At 39.8% G+C, this 12,708-nt stretch overlaps 1 protein-coding gene across 2 annotated transcripts in view; it reads left to right on the top strand.

The window, feature by feature from the left end:
- Window positions 1–5,688: 5,688 nt before the first annotated feature.
- The window catches only part of USO1 (USO1 vesicle transport factor), a 115,241-nt gene continuing 108,221 nt past the window's right edge, over window positions 5,689–12,708 (top strand). Inside the window, exon 1 of one of the 2 annotated variants that reach the window (XM_023737636.1) lies at window positions 5,689–6,053. In XM_023737636.1, coding sequence (XP_023593404.1) covers window positions 5,988–6,053 — 66 coding nt within the window. In that variant the 5' untranslated portion in view covers window positions 5,689–5,987. The remainder of the gene's footprint in view (window positions 6,054–12,708) is intronic. The other variant, XM_023737635.1, reaches the window with a different exon arrangement.

Raw genomic sequence — 12,708 nt, 5'->3', positions numbered from 1 at the left:
TGGAAAAAAACGTTTTTCTTTTAAAGAAGAGAAAACCATTGCATTCATGCAGTGAATTCTCAAAGCAAGGTGAGCTGACCACAAGGAGGCTGAGATTGTTCTCCTGATGGGCTGAGATCTGATCCTAAAAATACAAACTCTTTCTTCCACAGACATTCAATTTTTCTAACTCATAAGTGAGTCATTAAGGGCCACCAAAATTTGGTATTCACAGACATAATTAGCATGTTAATAAAATCTTCTGAGGGCCTTGATTCAGACTCTATTGAGGAAGTCTAAACCAGTTGCTGTCGAGTCGATTCTGACTGATAGCAACCCTATAGCACAGAGTAGAACTGCCCCATAGGGTTTCCAAGGAGCAGCTGGTGGATTTGAACTGCCAACCTTTTGGTTAGCAGCCAAGCTCTTAACCACTGTGCCACAAGGCCTCCTTGAGGAAGTCTCGTGCCATGTAATGCTTAACAACACTGCAGAATTTCTACTCCCGTGTACACAGGCCGAAAGTGGGAGTTGTCCCATTTTGGGAATTCATTCATCCAATAGTTACCAAGCACTGACTATGTGCCAGATACTGTGCTAACACTGGGGATAAAGCAGTTTATAGAAGGACTAAAATTCCTGCTCTTATGGGGTGTTATGGATTCAATTATGTTCCCCTAAAACGTGTTGAATCTTAACCCCATACCTGTAAATAGGACCCTGTTTGGAAACAGGGGTTTTCTTTGTTATGTTAATTAGGTCATACTCAAGTGGGGTGGTCCCAAACCTATTTACTTCTGAATTATAAAAAGAGCAGAATAGACACAGAGAGACATACACAGGGGAAGAAAGACACCAAGGAACACCAAAGAACATCAAGGATTGATGGAAGTAACCAGAAACTAGGAGAGAGGCCCACAGAAGGGATTGACACAGCTGAGACCCTGATTTGGACTTCAGCCTCCAGAACCGAGAGAAAAAAATTTCTGTTCTTTAATGCCATCCATCCGTGGTATTTCTGTTACAGCAGCACTAGGTAACTAAAACATGAAGCTTACATTCTGGTGAGAGGAAATAGATAATAAACAAGATAAATATGTAAAAAATATATATCATGAATTCTAAAATGCACATTTCTGACATTTTATGAAGTCTGAAATTGGGATGCATCTCTCACTAGATGGCATCTTATAATTGGCAGATTTTTTTTTTTGTTTTTTTTTTTTTTCCTTTCTCTGTGGTACATTTGATGGCATCTTAGATCTGGTGAAATATGGAAGAATAGTGTATCAGACTAATAAGTGCTACAGAAAAAAATAAGCAGGGTATGAGTATGTGGAGGTTGCAACTTAGAACGGTCAGGGAAGACTTCTGTACATTTGAGCAAAGACTTTAAAGAGGGTAAAGTAGTGAGCCATTCTAATATGTAGGTGGAATAACAAGCACCCAAACACAGAAAAGACCAAGTGCAAAGGCCATGAAGGTGAAACAAGTTTCAGGAACACCAAGGAAGTCAGCATGGCTGGAGAGGAGTGAGAGAGAATGTAGTAGGAGATGAGACCAGGGAGATAACAGAGGTGCCAGATTATGGAAGGCTTTATAGGTCAAAGGAAGAATTTCACCCTCCTACTTACTGCACAATCACCGTCTTGAGTCTAGAGAAATAGGATAACACAGTATATAAGAACAGGCTTTGGAGCCAGATAGCTGGGTTTGAATCCCGCCTCAGCTACTTCCCATCGGTGTGACTTTGGGCAAGTTACTCTCTCTATGCCTGTTTTCTCCATCTATAAAGCAGGGCTAATAACACTACTCACCTCATACGGTAAATTACTCTATAAAAAGCACTTTCATCAGAGCCTAGCAAATAAGGGGCACTATCTATCTATTTGGAGCCCTGGTGGCATAGTGGTTAAGAGCTACCATGAGCTATGGCTGCTAACAAAAGGTTGTCAGTTTGAATACACCAGCCACTCCTTGGAAAACCTATGGGACAATTCTACTCTGTCCTATAGGGTCGATATAAGTCAGAATCAACTCAACAGCAACAGGTTTAGTTTGATTTTTGATCTATGTACTTGCTATTATTATTGATTGCTTATGAATTTCAATCGCTGCTAGTCTTGCTTTTAATTATAAATGACTTAGTTTAGCTTCATCATTATCAATTTAACTTGCTGTGTGTTGTTTGGTTAATGGGTAGTAATGCATAATTGTATCAACAAAGTTTTTGGACATTGATTTTCTAGTAACTACTCTTTAAAATTTGCATAATCAAACACAAACTATCATATCTATCTGTACTCCTAAGCAGGTATATACAACACTCCACTCAGCTGTACCCCCAACCAAAAAGCAATCTGGTGCAATGACATTTCATTGTTATTGCTGAGTGAGAAAGTAAGAAAGGATGGGGAAGGTCAGCCACTAAAGAAAGCAATTAAACTAGAAGATCTTAAAGAAGCAATTGGTGAAAGAAAAAAGGATTTCAAACAAATGAATTTTGTTAGTTGCCCTGTTGTCAGGTTTTGATTAGGAAAAAAAACAACATTTTTATTTACCCAAATCAAAATTTTGGATTATCTGTGTATTTTCATGATGCATAGCATTCTTATTCTGAATTCTTAAATTTATGAAAGTCAGAAGTATAATGGTGTTTCCTGCAGTCACAATTTTTTCATGTTTTCTCTTTATTTAACAAATGGTTCTTGAACATCCACCATGTTAAAAAAATTACGTGAGGTGATTAAAGGATACAAACAGGAACAAGACATGGTCCCTGGCTTTTCTCTATAAAATCAGTGGGAGCAGATTAATATGTAACCCCTTTTCTCTCAAATAAGGAGTCCACTGCATGGTTGCTCTGTAGTGATGATGCCTCTGCTTCCATTTCACACTCCGTTTGGGGGACAAATTAGCCACTGCACTCTCTCTGCTCCAGTTGATGGTAGAGGTAGCAAGCAGCTCCACCCCCATTCTGAGACACCAAAACAGAAGCAAGACTGAGAGGCCAGGGAACTTGACCCTGCAACCAACTGCCCATCCCCCCTGCACATAATCCTTCCTTTCCAGGGGATGCTGTTAGGGAAGAAACAGGTCAAATGAAGGGAAAATTCACATTAAGTTGTTAGTGTTGGCTATGGGTTGAATTATGTCCTCCAAAAAGATATGCTGAAGTCCTAACCCCCAGTACCTGTGAATGTGACCTTATTAGGAAATAAGGTCTTTGCAGATGTAATCAAGTTAAGATGAAGTCATTAGGATATCCATATGGCCGGTGTCCTTATACGAAGCGGAGAGGAGACACAAACACATGGGAGAATACCATGTGATGATGGAGATAGATTGGAGTTATGCTGCCACAAGCAAAGGAACGCCTGGGGCTATCAGAAGCAGGAAGAGACAAGGAAGTATCTTCCCCTAGAGCCTTCAGAGAGAGCATGGCCCTGCTAACACCCTGAATTGGGTCTTCTAGTCTCCAGAACTGTGACAGAATAAATTTCTGTTGCTTAAAGCCACTCAGTTTGTGGTGCTTTGTTACAGCAGCCCTAGGAAGCTAATATAGTGACCTACTGTACACACTGAAGTTTAAAAGAAAGCAGGATATTTGACAAGGCTGGTGTCTTAGTACAACTTCGCTAACATGTCAAGGCTCTGTTATTTATCATCAAATAATACGCACAGTAGACATCTGTGAGCCCCACTCCATCTTGAAGCCTCATCCCTGATGATGCAGAGTGGGACTTAGGGATGAGGTGAGGCTCAGGAAGGAGTAGGGCTCAGGGAGGAGTGAGGCTTAGGGAATGGGTGAGGTTGTCTTTGTACACATTACTTGGTGATAAAAATGCAGAGCACTTACTGGTTACCTTTTTTAGGTCACAACAAAATCACCCTATAGAAAATGTTTGAAGCAAAATGTCAAGTGTCTGGTTCTAAAAGAGAACAATGTTTAGCACACAGTATTTTTGGCAGTATGATCCCACCATTCTCCAAGCCGCCCAGGCTTAAAATCTTGGCACTAAGAAAAGAACTTACACCACAACCTTTGTGATATGTGTTATCTACAATTCCACTTTACAGATGACAAAAGGACCCTCCTCCTCAGCACAATATTCATATATTCTTTTAATGATTTATTCATTGATGCAACAACATCACCTTCTATGAGACAGTGCTACTTAACAGAGATGCAAAAATGAGTAATATAGTCCCTACCCTTAACGGTTTAGTTTAACAAGCATTTATTGAGTACCTTCTATATATTAATAACTGCAAAGTGCTAGTATATAGATATACATTTGGATTTCAGGAAAAGCTTTCAGGAGATGATGCCAGAGTTGAGTGTTAAGGAACTAGCCGTAGTTTGGTTGAAGAAGAGGAGAGAGGGGAAGGGATTATCTAGGCATAATGATGGCCTGACTATGTGGGAGAAGCAAGAGCTGGAAAGGCAGGCATAGCAGATCATAGCAGGCCTTGTATGCCAAGCTAAGGAGTTTGAATTTTATTATGGAGAGAATGGGGAACCACTAGATGGTTTTATGAACGAGACTGACATGAACAGTTGTTTTGTTGTTGTTGGGCTTGCTTAGCAGTGGACTGGACACCAGACTGGAGGGAAGCCAGGGCTGAAGGCAGACAGAGGAGTTAGAAGGTTCTTGCCATAATTATAAGAAATGATGAGAATATAAACTATGTCAGAGACAGAGACAATGGAGAGCAGAGTATCTATTTGCAAAATATTTTATAAACAGAAACGACAGGACTTGACTATTGGACAAGTAGGGTGAAATCCAGAGTCTAAGATTCCTCCCAGCTTCCTCCTCTGGCTTAGGCAATCATTTGGATAGTGGTACCATTGATCACTGTAGGGCACACAGTAGAAGAAGTATATTGATTTTTTTTTCCTCAAGAGAGGCTAGGGAAGATGAGTTCAATTTTAAATGCTGAATAGAGACCTGCAGGGAATCGTAATGGAGAGGTGCATGAGTCAGTTAGCGAACTAGACTATTCCAGAAGGATGTGTACCTGTCAACCTCATTGTCAAAGGAACAAGGCATGCTGATTTCAAGAAATGACATTTTTCCATGTTAAAAAAAGAACACTGCAAATGCAGGGGTTGAGAGTTAATAAATACGTTTTGCTACCAACTGCCAAATTGACACTGCAGATTAATGTATTTCTCTAGTGAGCTAAATGCAGGGTTCAATGGGTTTCCTTCTTACAATACTTGAAAATAGCGGTGTACCTGGTGTTTAGATCTAGGAATTCCTTTTAGCAGGCTTGAAGAGCAACAGCTGAAAAATGCGCCCTCCAGTGGCTGAGGAATGAGGGGGCTCTAGCACCCTTTTTATCACCAAACAAAGCCCTGTGAAGAAATACAATTTATGAAGATCAGAAGGCCACAAGCCTCGTACTGCTAAACCTCAAAATCAAACAAACGCTCCCAGGGACCTGGACCCCTTACCTGTCACGTCGGCCGAGGGAAAATTTCACTTTCGAGTCAACAAAATACGACCCCAGATTTGACAGCTTGCAGTAAGTCCCACTCGGCGACAATTAAAAACCTTGCCAACCAAAACGCTCAGACTATCTGGATCCCCTCCTACCGGCTGGGCTGGGCTTCGACCACGTGGGTGGCTGGGGCTAGCAGGAGCGGCCCGCGGAGGGAGGGACTGGAGGCTCGTCCCTGCGTCGGGAGGCGGGGCCTGGGCACTGGGCGGGCCTTGGGAGGACCCCTGCTGCGGGCCTTCTCTCGCCTACTCTCCCCCTTTGCCTTCGCCCTTCGAGCCGCCACGTAATGCCACGTCCCCGCGCATGCGTGACTCGGTCGGTGGTGGCGGCTGTTTCCGGGCTTAGGGGGCTGGAGCGGCCGCCGAGTAGGAGGCGGTGGTGGCGGCGGCCCGGGAAGGCAGAGTGCGGGCTTGGGGGCCAGGCCCTGCGGAGGGCAGAAGAAGTTGTCTTCTTTTCTATTTTGAAGGGGCCGGTATAACCCGTGACTGAGCGGCAACATGAATTTCCTCCGCGGGGTAATGGGGGGTCAGAGTGCCGGACCCCAGCACACCGAAGCCGAGACGGTGAGAGGAGCGACGGATCCGGGACTTGGGAACGGTCCGGGCAGAGAATGGGGCGGAGAACTCGGGGGCTTGAAGGTCGCCTCCTTCGCACCATCGTGGGTTGGGGTCCACACGCCGCCTCCCTCTTTGCCTCCCTTCCTTTCCTGAAACCCCGGAGTTATCCGCTCACACCCCCAGCGCAGCACCCACCGCGGCGGCTCGGCCGGGCTGACAGCAGCCGCGCCCCGCGGCTCTGCAGGCCCAGCTAGGATGGTGTTCCTCGGGTGGTACCGCCCGGGAAGGGACGGAGCCGGGGCAGAGGTTGCCTGACCTGTCTCCCACGCCCCTCGAGGCCCGGGGCTCCTCCCACCTTCCCTTAGCTAGTGTCTACACCGCCCGAAGGGAACCTGAAGTCCAGCTCCCTCCCTCGCGGTCTGGAATCGGGGAGTTGGGGAAGACTGCAGGAAGATTTAAAACCCAGCTGTTGACTGGAGCATGTGTCTAAGAATAAAACACAAAGCCACCTGCTCCTGTCTCCAACTGGAAGGAAGGTTGTTTTTCCAGGTGATATAAGTTCAAACCCTGCTTTTCGGGCTCACCTACATAGATGACATTTGGTAAATAACTCTTTTGGACGTTGTAGGGAATCTTTCGCGGTCAAACCGCTTTGGAGACACATCTTCTGCTTTCTGTCCCACTCATCTCGGTCAGAAGCCGCTGGGTCTGAAGTCGTGGTAACACGATTTGCAGCGTCATTTAAAAAAATTTTTAGTCCCTGAAAACAGTATTTGATCGTTGCTTATCTTTCAGGTTTAAATTTAATTTTGAAGTTTGGTTAGTGCCTATTGAAAACAAGTATGTATGACATTTTAAAAAATAAACTTTTTACTTCTGAATAATTTAGATTTACAGAAAAGTGGCATAGTATGTCACTTTAAAGATAAACTTTGGGTTGCATTCATAGGCGTAACTTTGTTACTGGGATCCTGAAGGAGAATAATAGTAGCTTTCATTTGTCAGGCTCTTACCTTGAGCTAGGTACTGTGCTGAGCTCATTATAGTCTACATTGTCCTTTAATCTTTAACTACCCTGCAAGATAGGTGATAGTATCCGTATTTTACAAATGAAGAAATGAAGGTTAGAGAGGTTAAGTAACAGATAGAGCTAGGATTCAACTTCAGTTGCCTGTAAAGCCTAGGCTTCACTCCTCATGCCCATGTTTTAATACTTAAATGGAAATTCTGGAAATGTATATAATGCAACTAAAATTAACTGCACAGATCTGAGTTAGGACTGTTTAAAGCAGAAGCTGAAAATCAGATTTCTCTTTCTTTCTCTATCTCATGCACACACACAGCTAGTATTTTGCTTCCCTTGTTCATTCCCACATAGCTGTAAGATAGCTGAGCTGTTCTATTAGAAGAACATGCTCTCAAAAAAAAAAAGAACATGCTCTCTCCAGATTACCATAGTCGTGGCCTACCTCTTCAGCTTTTGTTTTTTTTTCCCCTCTCATTTATTTTACTTGTCTGGCATTTGTGTTAGAGACCCCAAGTTTTAAAGTGTGGCTTATTAGAACTTGTTTTGGAGTTAGACCTTCATTTGAATCCTGGCCTTGCATCCCCTGATTGGACTGCACAGGAAAGAGGTGGCTGTAAAGTGAGGAAAGTGCCTGCTCTTCAGGGTTATGATGATGACTAAGTGAAATAAAAAATAGAGCCTGACACTTAGTAGGTGCTCAGTAAGAGGTGGTTTTTATTACATGTGGGTTAGAGGAAGAATACTTTGTTTCTTTTTTTGGTGCTACTTGTCCTTGTGACGGTGGCTTCTGTAGAAAAGGTATAGAATTCACAGGGTATAGGATTTTAAAGCTGAAGGGACCCTCGGAGATCATTCACATCTAACCCCCTTATTTTACAGGAAAGGAAATTGAGGCACAGAACACTAAAGGTGTTTGCACAGTAATTCAGAGTTGGGATTAGAACGCTTTGATCTTATGACAGCGAACGGGCCAACAGAGTTTTTAATGTCATGATTTCAAAATGAAGCTTGAGTATTACTTGTGTATATAAACTAAAAGGAAAGTGAGGGTGCTTGATCTTGCCTAACTTTATGCGTGTACACTCAAAATTAGGAAAGTAGTCTTGTTACAGTATGAATACAATTTGTTTCACTATCTCATTCCATAAGTAGGTGTAGCAGGTGTAAGGGGTCTTGGGTTACTAATTAAAAGTATTTTATAGAGCATCAGTAGAATGTAGTACACTGTTAAACTTTTTATTGGTGATTTGATCTAGTTTGGATATTTGAGTTGCAAGAGCTTGGAACCTCTATCTTCCATACACTTACTTCTCACTTATCAACATGGTTAGGTTCCAATTATGTGAAAATTGACATTATGCAGAAATGGAGGATGACTACATCAGATCACAAAATGGAGGATGACTACATCATGACATAACTGCCAAATTGTATCATTATACAACTACCAAACTGCATCGTTACATAACTACCAAACCACTGAGAATCACGGCCCAGCCAAGTTGACATATAATCTTAACCATCACAGCCAGCGTTACTCCCCACCTCACACCTTGACATATGTTACTGCCAGATGTACGTCCTTAATGCTCAGAATAGTTGGAGAGTAGATTTTTTACTGTTGTCACAAATGTGAAATGTCGGATGATGAGATAGTGGATAAATGAGGAGTAGGTGTACTATCATTTAGTATTTTATAATTTTTTTCATTTCTGCAAAATCCAATTATTTTCACTGTGGCTTTCCATCTTTCTCTCTTTTTCTCATGGAAGTCTTTTCTTACCTTTGTCTGAATTCTACCTGCCCTTCACATCTCATCATCAGTGCCTTCCCTAATTTGCCCCCTTCTTTCCCCCACCAGACTACAGATAATCTTTCTCCTCTGAGCTTTCTTTGCATTTTAACTGGGTTATTAATTTCTTATGCTTTCTACGACTTTCTACCTATTGTATATGTTTCATTCCTTAAGTTACTTAAGAAACTTTAGACTCTTGAGTTTCTTTACAGCAGGGTTCATATAGATTTTAATCTTTGTTTTTCCATAGTAGTAGATGCTCAGTAAATACTTGTTAAATGAATTAATTATAATTTTGTATGAATTAAGTCACAGATCTGTAATCATAGCAGCTTACAAATTACTAGGTACTAAAACAATATTTTTTAAAGACAGTAGAAATCAAAGTTCTGGAGTGATTGAAGTTCATTATGTCAAACTTTTTACTAAGTCTGCTTTGACTGCTTTCCTGCTTTTTCTTAAATGTCTTCCAAATGTGTGAGAGTTGTATTACTGACTGTATAGTAACTAGCTTTTCTTACCTTAACCAAAGTTAAGCTCTGGACTGCTGTTAATATTGATGTTCCTGAGAACCAGTAAAGTATTCATTGACGTGATAGTCAATAATTCTACAAAGTACTGGATATTTTAAGTTCAGAATTTTTATCCATGTTAAACCTTCATATTTTAGAGTCAAGTACTTTTTAATTTGATGTCTCTTATTTACTTGAGGTAGAGAGAAGACTAATTTCTGATCATTGAAGTCTCCTTAGCCGTTTCATACTTTGCTGGGTGAAAATAAACACTATCATTGTAAAAATTCTACTTGTGCTTTTAAATTCTCACATGACTAAAATTTCCATCTACCTTCCAACTAGTATCTTTTTAAAAAACTAGTTTCTTGAAAAAAACAAGAGAAGTGTTAGCTATATTTGATGACATATCATAGGGCGTTTTGTGTTCTCAAATTGGATCCTGAGAGATAAAAGTTGGTGAAGTCCAGGAAAATTGCAGAATTTCTATACTGCTGTGATGTCTCTTTTTGGATCAAACTTTGGTCAGCTGGCTTAGAAAGCAAAGGGGCTAATAATACAGAGACAGCTGTACTTTCTTTTAATAAAAATTGTTACTAAGGAATGTGGGCTTAAATTTAGACATAGCTTTGGTTTGATCAAGCACATTTTATACTGCGTTTCTATAAATGTATAGTCTGAAACTCCTATTTGGGTTGATGTTTCATATTCTACATTAATAACTAGGTCAGTGTCATAACTGATAGGTGTTTTCTCTCTCAGCTTGTCTTGCAATAGTCAGAGAAAACCATAATGATTTGTGTTTTGATCACTTTTATATCCAGTCACAGACATCCCTTATACTCTTTTAAGTAGTGTCTGTTGAATACTACATGGCTTATTATACAGATTGTTTAGGGTGGTTTAAAAAAAACAACTATCATTTAAATTTTATACACCCTAGTATTACCAAAGTATGTTCCAAGGAAAGTTAATAGAGGTACTTGAAAAAAGAATTTTGTCACCAAAGAAGTGTGCTGTGTGATGCTTAAAAACAAACGGAAAACCTCTTTTATGTAAGGCTTATTAGGCAGACACTGTTATATAGAGAATATTTTGAAGACGCTGATTTATAAAGTAAGCATTCCTCCATTAGAGGTCCTCCATTATCATAAGCCTTGTGGAGTTCATGAAGTGTTGCCCATTTAAATACCTAAGTGATAAAATAAGTCCCGACGTCTTATGGTTTGAGAAAAAATTCTAATCATGCTTGAATCTGATTATCTTTTAGGAGAGAATATCAAAATTTCTTATATAAATTTGTTGATAGCAAATACTGTTTCTCTTTTTATGTATTTACCATGTATTAAACTGACTTTGTGTTCTGTTTTTTGTCTGTTGTGGCTATTATATAGAAAAGACATATTTATGTTTTTATATCTCAGGCAGAAATGCCATAACATTCTTTATATAAAAAGTTGTTCACCTTTAATTTGGAAACTTTTGTAATGTTAGACTTTGAAATGCTAGCATGTGTGATGGTTTATTTGGTACACAAGTCTCATTATGAACCCTTGCTTAGAAGGATGTCCTTTTGAAAAGCATAATTCATTTCTTAGAGAAAGCATGGAGAATAAACAAAGCAGTATATTACCTTGGCTATTTATATATAATTGTAATGGAAATGTATTATGTTGGGCTCATTGGATTCATCCACATAGAAACTGGTATTTGACGTTGTGGTGTTCCTACCTTTTTTTTTTTTTTGGTAATAATTTAGGTCATCTGATGATAAGATTGGCTTTTCGTTCTTTTTGTAAAAATGTTTTAGTGATAGAGTTGGATTTAAAACATGTTAAATCTCTGACTCTTCTTGTCTCTAAATAGTAATTTTTTAAGTTTGTTTAAATAATATGAATGAATTGACTTGTTATCTGTTAGTTAACATGAATTAACTTTAGTCCTACAGTAAGCAGTTATGGTTGGAGAGTTTTCTCCAGAGAAGGTAGAACTATGTTATAAGCTTCATTCAATTTATATCATTAAATAAGTTACTGTTAGATGCTTGATAAATATTTGTTGAATACATTACTGAATAGTTAGAATTAGATGGCTTTTTTTTTTTTTAAATATAGTTGCTATTCTTGTGTCTGTTAGTTACTGAATATGAAAGGGAACGATGGATTTCTGCTAGGAGTTGTGAGAAAATATTGCAAACTATATCCTGACAGTGACTTTTAAACTGTGTAAGTGTACCTTCACCATCCTAGTTCTGTGCTGCCTGCTTTTTTTTTGCCTTTTTCCTTTTCAGTGGTTTTTAATTTTTGCATCTCTCATCTCAGTTTTCTCTTTCTTAGTCACTCCTATCCCCAAATAAATGGCACTATTGGTTAGCAAAACAAACAAACAAAACATTAAACTGACAGGTTGTTAGATTGTAATGCTAATGCCCAATTTATCAATTCTTGGTGGGATTGTTTGTCCTTTTCATATTTTGCTCGGTAAGTGGAATTGAGAATCTCACATGACGATTACTGAAAAGGAAGAAAAGTTTTGATTCATAATCATCTGCATGAGCTGAATGATGTTATATGTACTATTTATTAATGAGACTTTTAATTTTTTTATTATACGAATAATACATGAGTATATTCATGGGACAAAATGGCAAACAGTATTACTAAAGTTTAAATCCTGTTTGACCACTGCCAATCTCAGTTCCTTTTTTCCAGAGATAACCACTCCTATTGTTGTTGTTGTTAGGTACTGTCAAGTGGGTTCCAACTCATAGCGACCCTGTAGGACAGAGTAGAACTGCCCCATAGCGTTTCCAGGGAGCGAGTGGTAGATTTGAACTGCTGACCTGAGCTGTTAACCACCATGCCACCAGGGCTCCACTGCTGTTAGTTTGATATAAATCCTTCCAGACCTTTATGCATAAAAACATTCATCCAGGTAATATAGAATTATATATTTGTACAGACATATTTCTTTTTTCTTAAATGATGTACTGTTGATAACGTTCTGCAGTCTTGCAGATTTTTCCATGGTAAAACATATACTAAAAACCAAACCTGTTGCCAATGAGTCAGTTCCGACTTATAGTGACCTTATAGGACAGGGTACCTGGTGGATTGAACTGCCGACCTTTTGGTTAGCAGCCATAGCACTTAACCACTACACCACTAGGGTTTCCAGGTAAAACACTGTCTTAGTCAAATTGTGCCGCTCTAACAAATACCAAAAGCGGATGTCTTTCACAAGGAGAAATTTATTTTCTCACAGTCTAGTAGGCTAGAAGTCCAAATTCAGGGCATCAGCTCCAGGGGAAGGCTTTCTCTCTCTGTC

The sequence above is a fragment of the Trichechus manatus genome, unplaced genomic scaffold (assembly GCF_000243295.1).
Source record: "Trichechus manatus latirostris isolate Lorelei unplaced genomic scaffold, TriManLat1.0 scaffold00105, whole genome shotgun sequence".
Classification (NCBI taxonomy): Eukaryota; Metazoa; Chordata; class Mammalia; order Sirenia; family Trichechidae; genus Trichechus; species Trichechus manatus.
Note: the sequence above shows the minus strand (reverse complement) of the source record. Positions and strands in the feature narration are given on the sequence as shown.